Source organism: Leucoraja erinacea, chromosome 6 (genome assembly GCF_028641065.1).
Source record: "Leucoraja erinacea ecotype New England chromosome 6, Leri_hhj_1, whole genome shotgun sequence".
Classification (NCBI taxonomy): Eukaryota; Metazoa; Chordata; class Chondrichthyes; order Rajiformes; family Rajidae; genus Leucoraja; species Leucoraja erinaceus.
Window position 1 is genome coordinate 47896764 of NC_073382.1, and position 23133 is coordinate 47919896.

Genomic DNA, 23133 nt, shown 5'->3' on the forward strand with positions numbered 1-23133 from the left:
AAGTTGCAAGAGAGCAAATGACTATATTATTATGCAGGAGTTAGGGAGAGAAAACTGGGAGCTACCGTTATTGGGTAAGTCCACATCTGATATGTGGGAATTGTTTAAAAGCCAGATGATCAGAGTTCAGGACCATCATGTAAGGAGGAGGGACAAGGGTGGAAAGGTAAGTGATCTTTGGATTACGAGAAAGCTTGTAAGCTAGGTCAAAAAGAAAGATGTAATCAGACAGAGCCTTTGAGGAATGTAAAGACATCAAGGCTTGAGTCTGAAGAAGGGTCTCGACTCAAAACGTCATCTATTTCTTTTATCCAGAGATGCTGCCTGTCTGCTGAGTTACTCCAGTATTTTATGTCTATCTTCAGGTTAAACCTGCATCTGCAGTTTCTTCCTACACCTTTACATTTTTATACATATATATAAAAATGGGAGGGTAACTCGGGAGGGGGTAGGAAGCAGATACGTTAATGACGTTTAAGAGGCTTTTAGATGGGCACATGAATATTCATGGAATGGAGGGAAATGGAGCACATGTGGCAGAAGGGATTAAGTTAAGTAGGCATCATGCTCAGTAGATATTGTGGACCTAAAGGGGCTTCCTGCGCTATACTGTTTTATTTTCTATGTTAATCAAATGTTATGCTGGTACATTGAAGGTAGGGATAAAAAGAATGTTCTCCAGATGGTACTTGGATCTTGCACGTTTGTGTTTTATTTTCTTAACATACTCATGGAATGTGGTTTAAGAGAGTTATCTTTAACGTGAAATGAAATGTTTCTATACAATTAAATCTTTATCATGTACATTTTACCTTTACAAAAATGATACCATTTAGAAACAGATATTTGGTATGCTGCATATCAAATTCATAAGTAAGTTATATTATTAATATAATAGAATATTTCAATATTTCCCAATGAAAAACACTGACATCGCAAATCAATAAATTGTCCTTTTTGTATAAAATACTACTCATAGAATTCTACTCATAGAATGAGCAACAGCTATAAAATCAAAGTGCTATCTGCCCTTGCTTCAATTCTGGACATTGTCATTTTATCCAGAGTCATAAGCAACCCGTGTGAGAATCACAATTATGCAATTACTATATCAATGTTTTAATCTTATGGGTTGAGAGATAGCAAGTACCGTAGTGAAAAGGATGATGAGCGAGTTCCCTTCAAACATACATTGATGTCAGCGAAGCAAATAAGTAGCAATTTAGATGTTATCTGTGTTTATGCAACATTTTCTTCAATTCGCTGATCGGCAATGGTTAAATTCACCATTTTGTTTGAGGAGTAGACGTCAGGCTGAACCTAAAACGGTTGGAATGCTAATTAAGAAAATATAGGAATGATTGGTCGGTATAATCTAAAACCTTTCACACCACTGTAATGAAATAATACCTTTACTACACCCAAGTGACTAGAAATGTTCTTAATTCATTCATTCAGTAGGAAATGGAAAGGAAGAGAAATTAATTGAATCAAATAATTTGGGTGTCTCATTTTCCAATATAAAAGAGATTCATTTTAATTATAGACATAAGTTGCTGGACCAACTCAGCAGGACTAGCAGCATCTCTGGTGACAACTCTGAATAGTGCGTTGTTGGATTGAAAATAGACTATGTAGACTAAAGGCAAGCAGAATCATTGAGAGGGAATTAGTTAGCTAGGAATATGCAGTGCCAGAAACCTTGCAGCAACCTTTACTCAGTCAGGAAGGCAGCAAACAGGGGCAAAGAATTTTTAACCTTAGACTTTAGAATTTAGAGATACAGCATAGAAACAGGCGATCCCCGTACACCATAGGGACAATTTTATAATGCTACTGAAGCCAATTAACTTAGAAAACTGTACGTCTGGAATGTGGGGTGAAACTGGAGCACCCGGAGAAAACCTATGTGGTCATAGGGAGAACATACGAACTCTGTACATACAGCGCCCATAGTTAACATTGAACCCGGGTCTCTGGCTCTATAAGGCAGCAACTCTACTGCCCTAGTCCTAGCCCAACGAATTTCCAGCCAGTGCCAACGGATTTCCAGCAAGTCCCAGAGATGCTGACGCTGATGATGACTGCCGTGGTGTACTGTTCCTTGTTGTTTTGTATGTGTTTGTTTGTTTGTGTCGTCTGTGAAAATCTCACAAGGATCACTTTCATGAGAGACGTACTCATTAACATCAGACATATGGTACCTCCAAACATCATTCCGGATTTCTCTCACTTGCGGGATTATTTGGACATGCTCGTCGGCGGGGCTGTGGCTGTGTTCAAGGTCTTGCGACGGAGGAGGACCGATAGGAAGAGCTCTGGAGCACTCACTCGACTCCGGCGACGAGGATAACGCACACCGGTCCCGAGTATATTCCTTGCAAATCTACATACTCTCAACAAAATGGACAAACTGCAACTCCTGTGCCAGACAAACAAGGACTTCTCTTGAGTCGCTGTCCTGTGCTTCGCCGAGACCTGGCTGTGTGAGTCGACCACGGACAAGGCCACTGCAACAGGCTGTCTTTCAACTGCATAGAGTGGACAGCGAAGCAGAGGCAGGGGGAAAATCAAGAGGCGGTGGAATATGCCTCTATCCTAACCTGGACTGGTGCAGCGACATCACGGTACTGTCAAACTTCTGTTCTCCCAATCTAGAATCATTTCCTTATAAACCAACGCTTTTATTCTCACTGGAGTTTACATTACCCCACAAAGCCTGCGTACGTGAGGCGCAAACGCTACTCGCTGAACAGGTAATGAGGGCAGAGAATGACTTCCCAGACTCCATGATCATTGTTTTGGGGGAGTTTACCAAGGTTAACCTCAGCCGAGAGCTTCCAAAGTACAGACTTCGTGTAACCTGCCCGACCAGAACACTCGATCACTGTTACACTTCAATCAAGAACGGATATCGCTCTGTTCCCCGGGCGGCTCTGGGTCTCTCCAGGGGTGCAGTGCTTCCAGAGTTCACCGGACGCTGCTCCGACACCTCTGTAAACAAAAAGCCCCAGGGAGGCGGTGAGAGTCGGCAGCCATGGCAGTTTCCATGGTCCGGGCTTGGGTTTGGCCGGGAAGACGGTGAGGGCTGGAGAGGCTGTGGATGTTGTTGCTGCTCCTCGTGGTGGCGATCTCTGCCTCGTGGTAGTCGGGAAGGCGTCTCCGTGGTACAGAGGTGGAGCTCCGGGCCTGCAGGCGGGTGGTCGAGTCAATCAGTGTCGGTGGAGAAACCGGTCTGGAGGCGGGCCAGCTTGTGATCCTTGGTGAGTGAGAGAATGTGAGTGCGGGGGGTGAGTGGGTGAGGGTGAGTGTGAGCAGGTGTGACAGTGTGAGGTTGAGTGAGTGGGTGAGTGAGTGGGTGAGTGTGTGTGTGAAGGCCCAGAGCTGCTGGAGTCAGGGCGAGTTGGTGCTGAGCCGGCATCGCTGTAAAAATACATGATTACTGTATTTTTCTTTACTTGCTTGGTAATTATATTTCATAATAATTAGTGATAATTTGTGAGTGGGTGTGAGTGTGAGTGACTGAGTGTGGGTGAGTGAGTGAGTGAGTGACTGAGTGTGGGTGAGTGGGTGAGTGAGTGAGTGAGCGAGTGGGTGAGTGATTGAGTGTGTGATTGGGTGAGTGTGTGGTGTGTGTGAGTGGGTGTGAATGTGTAAGTGTGAGTGTGTGTGTGTGAGAAGACCCAGAGCTGCGGGAGGGTCAGGGCGAGTTAGTGCCGGGCCGGCACCTCTGTAAAAAATACATAATTATCGTCTTTTTCTTTACTTGCTTCATAAATATATTTCATGATAATTAATGAGTGCAACATTTTTCATATTATTAAATGAAGTATTATATGTTTTATTGTACTAGTTATACACTGGGATGTAGTCATAAGCCATAATCTTGTTTGACCCTCTTGGAAGACTAGCTTGGACCCCCCCTCCCCCCAAACAAAACCTGAACTGACTCCCCTGTTTGACAGCTCCGTCAGCTAAAAAATGAGCATTGCAGAAACTAAAATCTGCTAAACCTGTGGTCAGAACAATGAAAAGGTGGACAACCGAGGGCATTGAAAACCTACAGTCCTGCTTTAACTGCACTAATTGGAATGTGTTCACGGAAGCAACCACAAGCCTTGACGAATATACAGACACTGTGACATCATATGTCAGCTTTTGTGAAGACAGTTGCATTCCCACTAGGACCTCCGGTGCAACAATGACAAGCCCTGGTTTACAGCAGAACTGAGACAGCTCCGCCTGTTTAAAGATGAGACCTACATGAGCAGAGATGCAGACCTCGACAGGCAGGCCAAGTACAAGCTGAGAAGAGGAATCAGAGCTGCCAAGGAAAGGTATTCTGAGACATTGAGGAGCATGTTCTCAGCTAATGACTCTTCTTCAGTTTGGAAGGGTTTGCAAGAAATCACCAGAAATCACCATTGTAGGACCCCCCCCCCTCCCCGCTCCTTAGACAATCGTTAGCTGTCCAACGACCTGAACAAGTTCTACTGCAGGTTCGACAAATAGAAACTTAACCTTGGTACCCCCTCCCTCCCTCCCCAATCACCACTTCACACCTACTCACAGCCTGACTCCATTCTGCAAAGACTGGATTTTTCCCCACCCATTCCTCCCCAATCACCACTTCACACCTAGTTACACCTGACTCCAGTCTGCAAAGACTGGGCCCATGTTCACTATCCACCCCTTCTTTGCTGCCCATCATCAGTTTGGCCATTTCTCCATCACCAGCAATAGAAATTGAGGAGGTGGAGAGGCTATTTGGAAGACAGATAAGCTGGAAGTATCCAGGACCGGACAATGTTTCCCTCTCTGCCCTCAAGCTCTGTGCCGAACACAGACATTTTCAACCAGTCTGTGCAAACCTGTGGTAGACAAAAGTGCTGGAGAAACTCAGCGGGTGCAGCGACATCTATGGAGCGAAGGAAATGGGCAACGTTTCGGGCCGAAACCCTTCTTCAGACCTGCAAACCTGTACTATCCCTGCCTAATTCAAAGTCTCCACTATTGGCCCTGTACCCAAAAAGACAAGGATTGCTGGTCTAAATGACTACAGGCCTGTTGCACTGACCTTTGTAATCATGACGACCCTTGAAAGACTTGTGCCGGCCAGTTGATAAATATCACAAACCCCCTGCTGGACCCTCTGCAGTTTGCATACCGGGCCAATAGATCTGTGGATGACGAAGTCAACCTCGGCCTGGACTTCATCCTCCAGCACCGAGACCGCCAGTGCATCAATGCATGGATTTTGTTTGTGGATTTTAGCTCTGCATTCAACACCATTGTGCCAGAGCTACTACACTCCAAACTCTCCTAGTTGACTGTGCCTGAACCCCTCTGTCAACAACTTCCTGACACACAGGAAGCAGCATGTGAGGCTGGGAAAGCACATCTCTGACCCACAGACTGTCAGCAAAGGAGCACCGCAAATAGGTTAATTGTGATATATGTTGCCAAGAGTGATGTTGCGGGACAGGCCTGCCTGCCCATACTGTTCCCTAAAGAATGCGGCATGCTTAGTTGGTGGAAACGGTTCATTGTGACAAAATGTGTAGGAAGGAACTTGCGATGCTGGTTTACACCGAAGATAGACACAAAATGCTGGAGCAACTCAGCGGGCCAGACAGATCTCTGGAGAAAAAGAATAGGTGATGTTTCGGGTTGAGACCCTTCTTCAGATTGAAGATATGAAAAGGTACAAAGAATAAATGAATGAAAGGTACAAAGGAAAGAGAAAGTTGGAGAATTTTATGACAGACACAAAGGACTACAGATGCTGGTTTACAAAAAGAGACACAAACTGCTGGAGTAAATCAGTGGGTCAGGCAGCATCTCTGGAAAATATGAATAGGCTTGGCTTGGGACCCTTCAGAAGTCTGAAGAAGGGTTCCGACCAGAAACATTGCCTCTTTATGTTGTCCAGAGATGCTCCCTCACCCGCTGAGTTACTCGAGCATTTGTGTGTCTATCTTTGGTGTAAACCAGCAACTACAGTTCCTTCCTACACATTTTATTTGATATTTGAATTTTGAAATTAAGTCCAAAAGACTGAAACATATCCAAATGCAAATGAGCTGTTGTTCCTCAAGCTTGCAATAACAATGCAATGCAGAGGTCAGAATGAGAGTGGGTTGGAGAATTAACATGGCAAGCGACTGGAAGTTTGGGGACACTCCTGAAAACTGAAAGCACATGCTCCACAACGAAATCACCCCACGTGTGTTTTGTTTAGGTGAGTGTAGACAAGACCATGTTACGAACACTAAACACAATATGCTAGATTGGAAATAGACACAAGATGCTGGAGCAACCTAGCCGGCCAGGCAGCATCTCCAGATAAAAATAGGTGACATATCGGGTTGAGACTTCATCAGTCTCATAAAGGGTCTCGACCCGAAACTGTACAAAGTACTTATGATACAGTCATTATATATCATAACAAGTACTTTAACTTGTATACATTCAAAGACTATAGAGATGAGTACTGTAGGCTCCGAATCGTAAGTTAAACTAAAACACAACATGGCTGCCCACCTGCACGAGGTGGTGCTGGTGGTGTGGAAACCTGACATGCATTATGGATCAGGTCTTCTTCTTGCGTGTGGTATGCACAGGTAAGACAACTTGTTCTGTTTGATCTTTTGTTTGTGCATGCCAGGTTGATTGCATTCGTCGAAACAGGGTGGACCACGTGAAGGTTGCAATCTCCCACCCCATAGATCAGGTCATTAGCAGCAAAACCAGACATGGATCAAATCAGCAATACTGTTTGATCTACAGAAATGTCACCTATTCCTTTTCTCCGGAGATGCTGCCTGACCCGCTGAGTTGCTCCAGCATTTTGTGTCTATCTCAGTGTAGATTAGAAGATGTGCCCAGGTGGGCAGGGATCGTTGCTGCCTGATAGATCCTGGTTTTTGCACCTTGATCTTCAAACCCAAAATGTGTTCTCTGCAGAAGAAGATGGTGAATTTAGTCTTTATTCTCTGCTTTTACTGAGAGATGGGTGCATGGATGTCGAAGGTAGATGCAGCAGCATCTATGGAGCGAAGGAATAGGCGACATTCCGGGTCGAGACCCTTCTTCGGACTGATGTGGGGAGGGGGGGTGGGGCAGGAAGAAGAAAGGAAGAGGTGGAGACAGTAGGCTGTGGCAGAACCGGGAAGGGAAGGGGAAGGAGGGAGAAATCAAGGACTACCTGAAATTGGAGGTCAATGTTCATACCGCTGGGGTGTAAACTACCCAAGCGAATATGAGGTGCCGTTGCTCCAATTTGCGGTGGGCCTCACTCTGGCCATGGAGGAGGCCCAGGACTGAATGGTCAGATTTGGAATGGGAGGGGGTGTTGAAGTGCTGAGCCACAGGGAGATCAGGTTGGTTATTGCGAACTGAGCGAAGGTGTAGGGCGAAGCGATCACCAAGCCTGCGCTTGGTCTCACCGATGTAGAGCAATTGACATCTGGAAAAGCGGATGCAGTAGATGAGGTTGGAGGAGGTGCAGGTGAACCTCTGCCTCACCTGGAAAGACTGCTTGGGTCCTTGGATGGAGTCGAGGGAGGAGGTTAAGCGACAAGTGTAACATTTCCTGCGGTTGCAAGGGAAAGTACCAGGGGAGGTGGTGGTTTGGGTGGGAAGGGACGAATTGACCAGGGAGTTACGGAGGGAATGGTCACTGTGGAAAGCAGAAAGGGGAGGACACGGGAAGATGTGGCCAGTGGTGGGATCCCATTGGAGGTGGCGAAAATGTCAGAGGACGATATGTTGTATGCGACGGCTGATAAGGTGGAAGGTGAGGACAAGGGAGACCCTGTCCCTGTTATAAGTAGGGGGATGGGGAGTGAGAGCAGAGCTGTGGGATATAGAGGAGACCCTGGTGAGAGCCTCATCTATAGTAGAAGAGGGGAACCCCTGTTCCCTAAAGAATGAGGGACGTCCTAGTATGGAACAACTCATCCTGAGTGCAGATGCGGCGTAAACTGAGGAATTGGGAGTAGGGGATAGAGTCCTTACAGGAAGCAGGGTGGGAAGAAGCTTAGCACTAGACTAATGCATGTCTCCAATGGCACAATTTCAATAAATGTACCATAGAAAACATCCTATCGGGATGCATTGAAACTTGGTTTGGCAACTGCAAGAAATTGCAAAGTTGTGGATGCAGTCCAGTCCATCATGCAAATCAGCCTTCTCCCCGTTAACTCCCCCTATTGTAAATAGACACAAAATGCTGGAGTAACTCGACAAGTCCTACAGTACGATTGTTACACCTAAGGTACTGGAAGAGAGAAGGTGGGAGACAGTGAGAAAGGGAGGGAAGCATGGAATGCCAACGTCCCCGGGTGATGTACCTCTTGTAAACAGGTTCATCCGCTTAGAAGTTGTTGGGACAGAAGACGTGAGCGGCGGACTGGCCTGTGATGCGAATAGGGCTGTTGAGCCAAAACCAAAAAGGCCTAAGGCAGGCAAGGCCATTGTAGTGGGAGACTCCATCGTGAGAGGTACGGACAGGGGTTTCTGCGGCAACAGACGGGATGCGAGGATGGTGTGCTGCCTTCCCGGTGCCAGGATCCAGGATGTCACGGACAGAGTGCAGAAAATCCTCAAGGGCGAAGGTGAACATCTGGAAGTGGTAGTGCATGTCGGCACAAACGATGTCGGAAAAAAGGGGATGAATATTCTGCAGCGTGACTTTAGAGAGCTCGGAAAAATGTTGAAAAGCAGGACCTCCAGGGTTGTTATCTCCGGTTTGCTTCCAGTTCCCCGTGCTGGCGAGAGCAGGAACAGGGAGATACGGGACCTGAACGTGTGGCTGAGGAACTGGTGCACGGGGCAGGGATTTAGATTCTTAGATCACTGGGATCTGTTTTGGGGTAAGGGGGAACTGTACAAAAGGGACGGATTGCATCTTAACAGGTGTGGGACCAGCATTCTGGCAGGCAGGTTTGCCACTGCTACACGGGTGGCTTTAAACTGAATAAGGGGGGTGGGGTGTTGAATGGGACAGTGGAGGATGGAGTTAAAGGGAAAGGGTTTCTTAAATGTGTGAGCGTAGAGACCGAAGGGTGTAAAATGAGGGTAGAAGAAATAGGTAGCAAGGTGAAAAGTAAAAGTGGCAGGCAGACAAAACCAGGGCAAAAATCAAAAAGGGCCACTTTTCAACATAATTGTATAAGGGGTAAGAGTGTTGTAAAAACAAGCCTGAAGGCTTTGTGTCTCAATGCAAGGAGCATTCGTAATAAGGTGGATGAGTTGAATGTGCAGATAGCTATTAATGACTATGATATAGTTGGGATCACGGAGACATGGCTCCAGGGTGACCAAGGCTGGGAGCTGAACATCCAGGGATATTCAATATTCAGGAGGGATAGACAGAAAGGAAAAGGAGGTGGGGTAGCGTTACTGATTAGAGAGGGGATTAATGCAATGGAAAGGAAGGACATTAGTTTGGAGGATGTGGAATCGGTATGGGTAGAGCTGCAAAACACTAAGGGGCAGAAAACGCTGGTGGGTGTTGTGTACAGGCCACCTAACAGTAGTAGTGAAGTTGGAGATGGTATCAAACAGGAAATTAGAAATGCGTGCGACAAACGCAAAACGGTTATAATGGGTGACTTCAATCTACATATAGATTGGGTGAATCAAATTGGCAGGGGTGCTGAGGAAGAGGATTTCTTGGAATGTATGCGGGATAGTTATCTAAATCAACATGTAGAGGAACCAACGAGAGAGCAGGCTATTTTAGACTGGGTATTGAGTAATGAGGAAGGGTTAGTTAGCAATCTTGTTGTATGTGCCCCCTTGGGCAAGAGTGACCATAATATGGTTGAGTTCTTCATTAGGATGGAGAGTGACATTGTTAATTCAGAAACAATGGTTCTGAACTTAAAGAAAGGTAACTTTGAGGGTATGAGACGTGAATTGGCCAAGATTGACTGGCAATTAATTCTAAAAGGGTTGACGGTGGATATGCAATGGAAGACATTTAAAGACTGCATGGATGAACTACAAAAATTGTTCATCCCAGTTTGGCAAAAGAATAAATCAGGGAAGGTAGTACATCCATGGATAACAAGGGAAATCAGGGATAGTATCAAAGCGAAGGATGATGCGTACAAATTAGCCAGAAAAAGCAGCATACCGGAGGACTGGGAGAAATTCAAAGACCAGCAGAGGAGGACAAAGGGCTTAATTAGGAAAGGAAAAATAGATTATGAAAGAAAACTGGCAGGAACATAAAAACTGACTGCAAAAGTTTTTATAGATATGTGAAAAGAAAGAGATTAGTTAAAACAAATGTAGGTCCCTTGCAGTCAGAAACAGGTGAGTTGATCATGGGGAACAAGGATATGGCGGACCAATTGAATAACTACTTTGGTTCCGTCTTCACAGGAAGACATAAATAATTTGCCGGAAATAGCAGGGGACCGCGGGTCAAAGGAGTTGGAGGAATTGAGTGAAATCCAGGTTAGCCGGGAAGTGGTGTTGGGTAAATTGAATGGATTAAAGGCCGATAAATCCCCAGGGCCAGATAGGCTGCATCCCAGAGTACTTAAGGAAGTAGCTCCAGAAATAGTAGATGCATTAGTAATAATCTTTCAAAACTCTTTAGATTCTGGAGTAGTTCCTGAAGATTGGCGGGTAGCAAACGTAACCCCACTTTTTAAGAAGGGAGGGAGAGAGAAAATGGGGAATTACAGACCAGTTAGTCTAACATCGGTAGTGGGGAAACTGCTAGAGTCAGTTATTAAAGATGGGATAGCAGCACATTTGGAAAGTGGTGAAATCATTGGCCAAAGTCAGCATGGATTTACGAAAGGTAAATCATGTCTGACGAATCTTATAGAATTTTTCGAGGATGTAACTAGTAGCGTGGATAGGGGAGAACCAGTGGATGTGGTGTATCTGGACTTCCAGAAGGCTTTCAACAAGGTCCCACATAAGAGATTAGTATACAAACTTAAAGCACAAGGCATTGGGGGTTCAGTATTGATGTGGATAGAGAACTGGCTGGCAAACAGGAAGCAAAGAGTAGGAGTAAACGGGTCCTTTTCACAATGGCAGGCAGTGACTAGTGGGGTACCCCAAGGCTCAGTACTGGGACCCCAGCTATTTACAATATATATTAATGATCTGGATGAGGGAATTGAAGGCAATATCTCCAAGTTTGCGGATGACACTAAGCTGGGGGGCAGTGTTAGCTGTGAGGAGGATGCTAGGAGACTGCAGGGTGACTTGGATAGGCTGGGTGAGTGGGCAAATGTTTGGCAGATGCAGTATAATGTGGATAAATGTGAGGTTATCCATTTTGGTGGCAAAAACAGGAAAGCAGACTATTATCTAAATGGTGGCCGATTGGGAAAAGGGGAGATGCAGCGAGACCTGGGTGTCATGGTACACCAGTCATTGAAGGTAGGAATGCAGGTGCAGCAGGCAGTAAAGAAAGCGAATGGTATGTTAGCTTTCATTGCAAAAGGATTTGAGTATAGGAGCAGAGAGGTTCTACTGCAGTTGTACAGGGTCTTGGTGAGACCACACCTGGAGTATTGCGTACAGTTTTGGTCTCCAAATCTGAGGAAGGACATTATTGCCATAGAGGGAGTGCAGAGACGGTTCACCAGACTGATTCCTGGGATGTCAGGACTGTCTTATGAAGAAAGACTGGATAGACTTGGTTTATACTCTCTAGAATTTAGAAGATTGAGAGGGGATCTTATAGAAACTTACAAAATTCTTAAGGGGTTGGACAGGCTAGATGCAGGAAGATTGTTCCCGATGTTGGGGAAGTCCAGGACAAGGGGTCACAGCTTAAGGATAAAGGGGAAATCCTTTAAAACCGAGATGAGAAGAACTTTTTTTTCACGCAGAGAGTGGTGAATCTCTGGAACTCTCTGCCACAGAGGGTAGTTGAGGCCAGTTCATTGGCTATATTTAAGAGGGAGTTAGATGTGGCCCTTGTGGCTAAGGGGATCAGGGGGTATGGAGAGAAGGCAGGTACGCGATACTGAGTTGGATGATCAGCCATGATCATATTGAATGGCGGTGCAGGCTCGAAGGGCCGAATGGCCTACTCCTGCACCTAATTTCTATGTTTCTATGTTTCTATGTTTCTAACTCGCAACATGTCGCCTGTATGGTCGTGAGTAGTCGCCCAAAGAGTCGTATCTTTTCTTGGTCGCCGCTGGATTAAAAAAAATTTTTTTTAGCAACCTGTTGCGACTATGACGGGTGTCAGCAAGTCGCCAAAAAAATCGCGTAAGTGGGACAGACCCTTAAAAAATGCTTGTGCTGACTTTTATGCTTGTATAAGTATGGGTGATGCAAGACTCAGAAATGTCATATTGTCCTCTTGATGGTGTGGCTGCAATTCTGATAGTCAGACATGATGCAATGCATAAAACGTCTGCTGGTGTTTTACATAGAAACATAGAAATTAGGTGCAGGAGTAGGCAATTCGGCCCTTCGAGCCTGCACCGCCATTCAATATGATCATGGCTGATCATCCAACTCAGTATCCCGTACCTGCGTTCTCTCCATACACTTCTGCACATCTGTCTTGTGCCTCGTGGCTTCCAATTCCAGTTCCTGACCTCCCAAGTCAGACCCAACCCGGATTACAGGTACCGATTGTCAAACTCATCCACTCCATATGTTTTAAGATTGTTTTCAATAGGGATAGGACTCGATGTTGGGGGAAGGTTCTTAATTGGGAAATAAAGATTAGAAAATGTCATTAGACAGGTGCTAGGGAGGTAGATTGGGAGCAGTTGTTATTGTATAAATGCACAGCTGACATGTGAGAGTTATTTAAAGGCCAGCTGATCAAAGTACAGGATCATTATGTTCCAGTCGGGAGGAGGGATAAGGACGGCAAGGTAAGGGAACTGTGGACCAAGAGAGAGAAAAAGGAGCCATATATGAGGTGGTATCAGATGGGGCTTATGAGGACTATAAAGCGGCAGGAAAGCACTCAAGCAGGTGATTAGGCAGGCTAAAAAAGGCCATGAAATGTCATTGGCAAGTCAGATTATGGTAAATCGCTATTTTTCCATAATTTTTTTTATCAAGCAACTGTTCAAGTTGCAGTTTTGAAATTTGTATAGCCTTCCTGGAAAGATGTTGAAACAACATTTTAAGTGGGAGTCTATTAAATGTAATAAAGTACAGCTGTTTCAACTAGTTTACTTCACACATTTTAATATATAACAAAAATAAATATATCCGTTTTTTAATTAATTGCACAAATACTAACAACACAGAATTAAAGAGTCAAGAAATGTGTGATGATTTACAGAAGAATGTTTCATATTGCAGCTCAAACTTCAGAACCGTAAAGTTTACATTGATACAAATCTTGTAAGTAGCTTATAACATCCTGTGAGGAGTTTGTTCAATGATTCATTCCTGTGCTGGTTTCTTGAAATATCTATTCATCTGGAGACACTCTTGCATCTTTTTGGGAATAAGAAATACAGTCACATCAAAGTTAATTTTCTGCAACCTAACGTTTTATAATTTAACTGGTTTAAATATACTGTGCTAAACGTGAAGAGAAACATTCATGATCCCCTTAAATCTTAACTCTGAAGTTTAAACTTGAACCGATAAATGATTATTCACACAAATTACTAAGTTAAGTTAATAAATAAATAGTTTATGAAAGGCAGCATTGTACGCGTTCTTGATCCACATTATCGTTCCCTACTAAGGCCAAGTTTCATCCCTTCAGGCTCTACTGTATACACACTGAATGCTTTATTTATCAGCAGAACATGGTCAGGAATGCTGTCTCTCCTAATTCGTGCAAACTGATCAATAGAGACTGGAAATGTTACTCCTTGGTGGTGGTGGTGGCGATGACCATTGGGGCGCTGCATTGAAGGCGCCTCTGCCTACAGCCTGTTCGTTTTTTCATATCTTTTTTGTATTTTAGTTTGTCCAAACTGTTTGTTTTGGGGATTCTTTCGTTTTTCTATGTGGGGGAACGGGGAGGGGTAAGGGGGAAACCGTTTCCCAGTCGCTTCCTGATGAGGATGCGACTATTTCTCTGAGTGGCATCCTCGCCCCCCACCTCGCGGCCTACCAGCTGGATCGGAGCGGCCTTTCCTACTTTAGACCGGACCAAAGCTTCGGCAGCGGTGGCGGGGCGCTGGATTCATCGAGGAACGGGCGATGCCTTCCTGGATCGCCGTTTGGAGCTCCGGAGCGCGGGGCTGTGGTTCTCTGGAGCTCCATGTGGCGCTGACCGACATCGTGGAGTCCTGGGGCCCTTTGCCGAGGGCCGCCAGCGGTAGTCTCTGGCCGGCGCGGCCTGGGGACATCGGGAGCTGCGGACTCCGGTGGGAAGCGGCGGCCGTTTTGGAGATCCAAGCCGCTGAGGTTGGCCTACCGTTCCGACGTCAAAGTGCCAACATCCTGGCGAGCGGGCCTGAGCGGCGGGCTGCCCATAGTGGCAACTGCTGAGGGCTCAGGAGGCCCCGACCACGGGGGAACATCAGAGGAAGATTACTGACTTTGGTGCCTTCCTTCACAGTGGGAAACTTTTGATTCTGCTATGTGGGGATGTTTTATGTTGAACTCTATTGTGTGTTGCGTTCTTTATTTTATTGTATGGCTGTATGGCGATCACAATTCACTGTGCCAACTGGCACATGTGACAAATAATTGTATCTTGTATCTTGTACCATGAATAGAGGAGAAGATCAATGCCGGTGCGTGGATTGTGGGCTCGTCTGCTGCACTCTCGGAGACATCCTGGCGATCCACGGTCGGCTGCGCAGAGGTGCCCCAGTGCATGGAAGTGAAGCGGTAGCAGCGGGAGGCGAGGAGATGGCATGCTCGTGGGTCAAAATGTCGGCTACTGGAGGCCCTGCAGCAGCTGGGGGATCGCGTGGATTGGATGCACCGCTGGAGATCCCACAGAAGTCGAGCGTGTAGATGTGCAGCCTACAGTGACACGGAGCAGTGGAGGATATCGACATCATCACTAGGCCAAGTTGACCCCTGCAATACCAACCCATTGTCACTGCCAGGATAATGGGCTTTTTAAAGCCACGTTAAGACTCAATACTTTTAAGTACTTGAAATTTGAAGGGTTCAAGATGGTGCCAGAAATGTAGCGACACTATGTACTACCTAGATCAAATCTGTTATTTTTACACTACAACCATTGCACTTTTGTACTTGTTTATGATTGTGCTTGTGTATAGTATAATCTTACTGAACTGTATGTAAAACAAAGTATCTCGGTACATGTGCCAATAAACTACAATTAAACCAGTGCTCCTGCAGGAGAGCCACAAAATAACCTCAATGCTAACAAATTGCAAATATTTTAGCACAAAAAAAATCTGAAATGGAAAAAAAATTCTTACAAAAAAATTATAGGCCTAAGGAATAAAGTTACAGGGTTAGAAAGTTCAGGGCTAGAAAATCTCTTTTAATGGTCAGCTTCTGACACAAGGGGATCCCTGCTTTGCCAAAATCATTCAAAATGGGTGTTTCTGAGAAAGTAAAAAGGACCACGTTCCTGTAAGGTCACCTACCCAATATATAGTCACTATTCTGCTCCTAATGATGCTAGTAACAGTGGACTAGCACATAAGTTGGAAAAGGGCAGAAGTATGGCCACTAAAAAAAACTTTCAAAGGGTACATATTTTTGAATGAGTTTGATCTCCCTCATATCCACCCTTATATTTTCCCCTCCCTTTTGAAAGAGCTAGTGCCTTTTACACATGCAAGGTCAACAACACCTTCTTAAGGCTCAGAATGGTTCCAAGGACTACTCTTAGGTGGTATGGGTGTAAAAGACCCACCAGGACACAAACTGGGTATAATTCCTTCAATCACTCAAGGCCATGTGTACCAGGACTGGCCTGAACAGCAATCTCCTCCCTCCTCACTGGCCAACAAACAACTTTGTCTACAACTCCATGGCGTGAACATTGTATTCTCTGATTTCAGGATAACTGGTCCCCTCTGTCCCTTTTTCACAACCTGATCTACCCTGGTTCTCTAACACACATCCCTTGCTTTCAAACTCCCCCACGCCCAATATCACCCAGTTTCCTGTCCGTCCACAGCCACTTCCTCTAGCCATCAACCACACGCTCCTCCCATTTTGTCCCCTCCCCCCGTTGTTCCCATCTGCTCACTAGTTAACAATAAATCCAAACATTTATTTTAACAATATAGCTCAAGGGCAGCACAATGACATGGCGGTAGTGTTAGAAACATAGAAACATAGAAATTAGCTGCAGGAGTAGGCCATTCGGCCCTTCGAGCCTGCACCGCCATTCATATGATCATGGCTGATCATCCAACTCGGTATCCTGTACCTGCCTTCTCTCCATACCCCCTGATCCCTTTAGCCACAAGGGCCACATCTAACCCTCTTAAATATAGCCAATGAACTGGCCTCAACTACCTTCTGTTGCAGAGAATTCCAGAGATTCACCACTCTCTGTATGAAATTTTTTTTCCTCATCTCAGTCCTAAAAGATTTCCCCCTTATCCTTAAACTGTGACCCCTTGTTCTGGACTTCCCCAACATCGGGAACAGTCTTCCTGCATCTAGCTTGTCCAACCCGTTAAGAATTTTGTAAGTTTCTATAAGATCCCCCCTCAATCTTCTAAATTCTAGCGAGTACAAGCCGAGCCTATCCAGTCTTTCTTCATATGAAAGTCCTGACATCCCAGGAATCAGTCTGGTGAACCTTCGCTGTACTCCCTCTATGGCAAGAATGTCTTTCCTCAGATTAGGAGACCAAAACTGTACGCAATACTCCAGGTGTGGTCTCACCAAGACCCTGTACAACTGCAGTAGAACCTCCCTGCTTCTTATTTCCTTTCAGCACTAGGGACCTGGGTTCAATCCTGACTACAGGTTCTCTCTGTATGGAGTTTGTATGTTCTTCCTGTGACCACGTAATTTTCTCTTGGTGCTCTGGTTTCCTCCCACACTCCAAAGACGTTCAGGTTTGTAGGTTCATTGGCTTCTGTAAATTGTACCTCGTGTGTAGGATGGTGCTAGAGTACAGGTGATTGGCATGGACTCAGTGAGCCGATGGGCCTGTTTCCACGCTGTATCCCTAAAGTCTAAATCATTCCCCTCATGCCAAGAGAAAACAGATAACAATTCAGAGACATGCACAGATGCTGGAATACCTTTGTGTGGTAACAATTCAGGCCGTTCTTCAGACGAAAAATGATCCCATTCCCGAGGGGAAATCATGTACCACCAGACTCAGGAACAGCTTCTTCCCCTCCATCATCAGGGTTCTGAACAGTCTTTCTATAAGCTAGGGTACAGTACGATTCACCTCTACCCCATTGTGGACATTTAATTTTGCCTCTGGAACTGATGCAATGCAGAGAAATATATTCTGCACTATTTATCTTTTCCTTTGCTCTGCCTAGTGTACTTGATCTTGATCTGATTGTATCTATGCATAGGCACAACAGGTTGGTAAATACAGTATTCAAAGATAATAATAAACATAAAAGTTTAATAAATAGAAACAAAATAATATTGTGTAAAAAAAACAAAGCCCAAAGTCCCCGTACAATCAAGACAGTTCACCAACTGTGGTCCTGATCTACCATCTACCTCATTGGAGACCAGACTATCTTTAATCAGACTTTCCTGGACTTTATCTTGCACTAAACATTCATTATACCCTTTATCATGTAACTATCTGTACACTGTGAACTGCTTGATTGGAATCATGTACAGACTTTTCGCTGCATGGATAGCACGCAACAAAAAGACTGTTCACTGTACACCTGACAACAATAAACTAGTCTCTAAAGTTGTGTTGGAAGAAACTGCAGATGTTGGTTTAAACCAAAGCTAGACACAAAATGCTGGAGAAACTCAGCGGGACAGGCAACGTCTCCGCTGAGTTACTCCAGCATTTTATGTCTATCTGTCTAACTTCTAAAGTTTGTAATTTGAGTTTGTAGTTTTCAGTAGCCTGATGGTTGTTGGCAAGAAGCTGCTCCTGAAGCTGGACGTTACAGTTTTCGGACTCCTGTTCCTTATTCCTGGTACTGTAGCAGAGACACAAAATGCTGGAGTAACTCAGCGGGTCAGGCAGCAATAGGTGACGTTTCGTGTCGAGACCCTTCTTCAGACTAGAGATGTCTCTTGGAGATGCATTTGACGCAGCAACTATAACAAATAAATCATAAACCTAGAGCAAACTCTCTCACCTGTTAAAGATGTAAATGCGAGCGGCCGAAGCCCCACTCCCACTCCTTCCCTCTCCCGGGGGGCGAGCGAGCGAGCGAGCGAACGCTGAGCCGTTGCTTTTGAGTCGAGGCGCGAGCGCGCGGCTGCCTCGTGGGGGCGGCGGGTCGCTGCCGAGCGTCGAGGGAGAGGGAGGAGGGGGGGAGTAGAGTCCGGCCAGCGGCTGGCTCGGTCGGTCGGCTGGTGGCTGCGCTCCGTGTCCGATATGCGGAGCACCAAAACCAATTCGGTAAGTTTCGTTGTGTTTATTCTTTGTGTGGAAATGAATGATGAAATAGAGTGCGAGGGGGGAAAAACACAGGTGGTTTGAAGAAACCCGGATGGGAATCGGGGAGGAAAGGGGTGAGTGAGAGAGACAGAGAGAGGGGGAGTCAGAGGCCTGGGCAGTAAGTAACCATGGAAAACGCGCTTACACTGGCTCTAACTCCACTTCAACTCAGTTCAATCTCCATTAAACCAAAGATCCTATAGCGGAGCTAGGATCTTTGCATTAAACTGTTGATGCCTGGCCAAGCACCTGGACTGGATACCCCCCTCTCGCCTCGGGTCCTGCGGACTTAGCACCAACTTATTTCCACCTAACCCTCTCAACCTTGGCACTGAAATTGTAGGCACAGAAATTATACGCTTTGCTCCTCTCGTTACTCGATGATGAAAGTTTTTGTTTTCGTGCTGTGTTAAAATCGATCTAAAGTTCACTGCAGTCCTGGTTGGTGAGAACATTTAGACTTCAACCGGGGGATCCATGGAAACGGCGCAATAAGTCAAGCGGCAACAATGATAATGTGGAAACATTATCAAACGGCACCAGCGAAAGCTTGCTTTTCACAAAGTTTAAAACTGTGATGTTCCAGCAATCTCCGAGAAAGGATGGAGAGAGAGTATTTATTTGTCATTTGAGTTTTGTGTTCAGTATTTGGAGTATCGTGTTTAGTTTTGGTCACTCTGTTATAAGAAAGGTGTTTTTAAAAGCTGGAAAGATTTACTTGGAAGTTGCCAGGACTAGAGGGCGTGAGTGAAAGGGAAAGGTTGAGCAGGCTAGTACTTTATTCCTTGGATCGCAGGAGGATGAGGGGTGATCTTACAAGTGTATAAAATGAGGGGGGTGGATAGGATAAATGTACTGTCTTTTACCCAGACTAGGGTAATCCAGAACCAGAGGACATTGGTTTAAATGAGGGGGAGGGGGGTTTAATAGGAACCCGAGGAGCAACTTATTTTGCACAAGGGGTGGCAGTGGAAGTTGTTGAGGCTGGTGCTATCGCAATGTTTAATAACATTTGGATAGGTACATGGAGTAGGATAGATTTAGAAGGGTATGGGCCAAACGGAGGCAGGTGGGACTAGTGTGGATGGGGTGTGTTGATCAGCGTGGGCAAGTTGGGCCGAATGGCCTGTTTCCACGCTGTATGACTCTATGAACCGGAACAATGAAGTTCATCCCTGAAGGTTACACAGAAAAGCTGGAGAAACTCAGCGGGTGCAGCAGCATCTATAGAGCGAAGGAAATAGGCAACGTTTCGGGCCGAAACCCTTCATCCCTGAAGAAGCCTGAAAACGAATGTCCAGGTTCAGGAGCAGCAATTTGCCAACAACCATCAAGCTATTGAACCCTACAAATTCCAACAACCATGAACTGCCTTGATCGCACTAAGGCTTTTGAGCAACCTTTTAAAACAATTGAACTTTTTGTTGTTTATTATTGTATCTAGTGTACTACCTTCACATACCTGTTGTGCCACTGCAAGTAAGAATTTCAAAGTACCGTTTGGGGACAAATGACAATTAAACACTATTGACTTTTACAGATACATTTGACGCAATAACAAGTAAATATGCAATAAATTATCAGCTGTTCTAAACTGAGCTAAACCATAATATTGTAGAAACCAGATAGCTGACAACTCAAAAAAAGAGCGTAGGAAAATTGCGCCAAGGTGAGGCTTAGAACAGAGTGGTTAAAACAGAGTAGCTAATTTCAGCTAGCTGAATTTTCCTCCACAACCCACTGTTTTAAACCTCAGCGTCATATACAGTGTGGAAATCGGCCCATTGGCCCAACCTGCCTACACTGACCAACATGCTCCATCTACACTAGTCCCACCTGCCTGCGTTTGACCCATATCACAATATTGGATATGGGTCAAACGCAGATCAAAATCTATCTTATCCATATATCTGTCCCAATATTGCATTGGTTCCTGCCTCAACCACCTCCTCTGGCAGCTCGTTCCACGTCCCTACCTTCCTTTGTGTAAAAAAAAAGTTGCCCCTTGGATTCATATTAAATCATCACTCCCCCCCTCTTACCTTAAACTTATGTCCTCTAGTTCTTGATTCCCCTAATGCCTCATTGACTCCCTGAATACCTCAACAGCATTACCACATATAAAGACTCAATATGCCATAGGAACTCAGCGGGTCAGGACAATTAGTTACCATAAATAGTTAAGTCATTAGAGGTTGGAGTTGGACGGATGGAAAAAGGGTGGAGTATGGGGATATATATTTTTCAGGTTGGGTGAAGTTCATGTGATGTGGGAGGAACCAAGGAGAACCGAAACATATAGAAGATAAGGTACTATTTTAAATCCTTGGGAGATCAGAAGATAGTTTTTGTTCTTGAGTGGATGACTGTTAAGTACACCCTTTACTTCATACACGTTGTTTCTAATAATAGCTATATGTTGATGAAGTGAAAAAGCTATTCAGGAGACAGAAAAGCCAGAAATCTCCAGAACCGGACAATATTTACCCTCTACCCTCAAGCTCTGTGCTGAACAACTGGCACCAGTCCACACAGACATTTTCAATCAGTCCCTGCAATCTTGCCCTGTCCCTGCCTGCTTCAAAGTCTCCACTATTGTTCCTGTAACCAAAAAGCCAAAGATTATGACTACAGGCCTGTCGCACTGACCTCTGTAATCATGAAGACCCTTGAAAGACTTGTGCTGGCCCACCTGAAAAATATCACAAACCCCCTGCTGGACCCCCTGCAGTTTGCACACCGGTCCAATAGATCAGTGGATGACGCAGTCAACCTAGGCCTGCACTTACAATACAATACAATACAATACCTTTATTGTCATATGAACCTCAAATGAAATGTAAATTAAATTTGGTTTCTGCAGTCATACAACAAGAAAAGAACCAAGACACAACACAATTTACACAAACATCCATCACAGTGAATCTCTTCCTCATTGTGATGGAAGGCAAAGTCTTATTTCTCCCCTGCACTCCCCATTCTTCTCCCGATGTCAAAGTCAAAGCCCCTGGCAGGCGATGGTAAGTAAGTCCCGTGGCCATTAAGGCCGCACCGGGCGATGCAAGGCCGCGCTCCGGGTCTTGATGTTGGTGCCCCCGGCGGGCGCTAGCAAATCCCGCGGCTGTTAAAGCCGCGCCGGGCGATGTAGGGCTCCGCTCCAGGTCATTTTCAACCCCGCAACTCGGGAGAAGTTGCCGTTGTGGGAGCTCCGAAAAGCGGTCTCCCACCAGGGACTCGCGAGCTCCCGATGTTACTGTCCACCGAGCCTGTGGCTGGAGCCTCCGAAGCTCTGGGGTCGGGCCGAAGCAGTGCGCCACCACAGCTCCTCCTGTTCCGAACTCGGCCAGCTCCATGATGGTAGGTCTGCAGGCTCTGCGACTGCAGCCCCCGGGTTGTTCCGGTTGGAGGCCGCTCCACGGTGCTAGGCCCCAACGACAATGGAGACCCGACAGGGAAAAGATCAGGTCCCCCGTACAGGGAAGAGATTTTAAAGTTTCCTCGCCCCCCCCCACACATACCCAGTTAAAAACAATTAAAAAAAACACTACAAACTACACTAAACGGGACAAAAAAAAAAAGACAGATGGACTGCAGAGGCCGCTGCGACGTCGGTCGCACCGCCCACACAATCCTCCAGCACCTAGACCGCCGGGGACCTATGCAAAGATTTTGTTTGTGGATTTTAGCTCTGCATTCAACACCATTGTGTGAGAGCTACTATACTTCAAACTTTCCCAGTTGACTGTGCCTGAACTCCTCTGTCAGTGGATCACCAATTTCCTGACAAACACAAAGCAGCATGTGAAGCTGAGAAAGCATATCTCGGACCCGCAGACCCTCAGCATAGGAGCACCGCAAGGCTGCGTACTCTCCCCTCTCCTTTACTCTCTCTACAAGATGACTGCAATGACTGCACCTCCACAAATACCTCTGCTTCTCAAGTTTGCAGATGACACAACCCTGATTGGACACAACCCAGGATTGGGAAGAATCTGCCTACAGACAGGAAGTGACACAGCTTGCATCCTGGTGCCATTGCAACGACCTGGAGCTGAATGCTCTTGAGATGGTGCAATTGATTGTATGCTTTAGGAGAGCTCCCCCTCCCCTCCCCCCACAAACCATCAGCAACACCACAGTCACATCCTTGGAACCATTGAGATCCAGGGACCTTAAATGGGAGGCCACCATTGACTCCACAGTCAAAAAGGCCCAACTGTACTTCCTCAGCTTAAAACTCACAATCTGCCACAGGCAATGATGGTTCAGTTTTATACTGCCATCATGAAGTCTGTCCTCACCTTCTCCATCATGGTCTGGCTTGGCTCAGCCATCAAGCATGACACCCGGAGGCTGCAGCTCTTCGTTCGATCAGCAGAGAAGGTTGTTGGCTGCAACCTCCCCCCCCCCCCCCCCCCCCCATTGACGAACTGTACACTACAAAGGCCAGGATGCGAGTGGGTAAGATCATCTTTGACCCCTCTCACCCTAGCCACATACTCTTTGAAGCACTTCCCTGTAGAAGGTGACTCCAGACTGGAATTTTTTGAAGATGTAACTAGGAAAATGGACAAGGGAGAGCCAGTGGATGTAGTGTACCTGGACTTTCA

General features: G+C 45.8%; 1 protein-coding gene and 1 long non-coding RNA gene across 4 annotated transcripts in view; one reads left to right on the forward strand and one right to left on the reverse strand.

Moving 5' to 3' along the window:
* Positions 1 to 12941: 12941 nt before the first annotated feature.
* Positions 12942 to 18354, reverse strand: LOC129698085 (uncharacterized). 2 transcript variants are annotated; one of them, XR_008723615.1, is made up of 4 exons: positions 18219 to 18354; positions 17172 to 17285; positions 14688 to 15006; positions 12942 to 13455 (listed from the first exon to the last, which is right to left on the reverse strand). It is a non-coding gene; the product is annotated as an uncharacterized LOC129698085 (long non-coding RNA). The 2 variants fall into 2 exon arrangements; XR_008723614.1 differs by lacking the exon at positions 17172 to 17285 and having other exon boundaries at positions 18219 to 18346.
* Positions 18355 to 18398: 44 nt separating this feature from the next.
* Positions 18399 to 23133, forward strand: part of LOC129698081 (spermatogenesis-associated protein 13-like) — a 108469-nt gene continuing 103734 nt past the window's right edge. The window contains exon 1 of one of the 2 annotated variants that reach the window (XM_055636944.1): positions 18399 to 18484. In XM_055636944.1, the coding sequence (XP_055492919.1) occupies positions 18461 to 18484 (24 nt within the window). In that variant the 5' untranslated portion in view covers positions 18399 to 18460. The remainder of the gene's footprint in view (positions 18485 to 23133) is intronic. The other variant, XM_055636946.1, reaches the window with a different exon arrangement.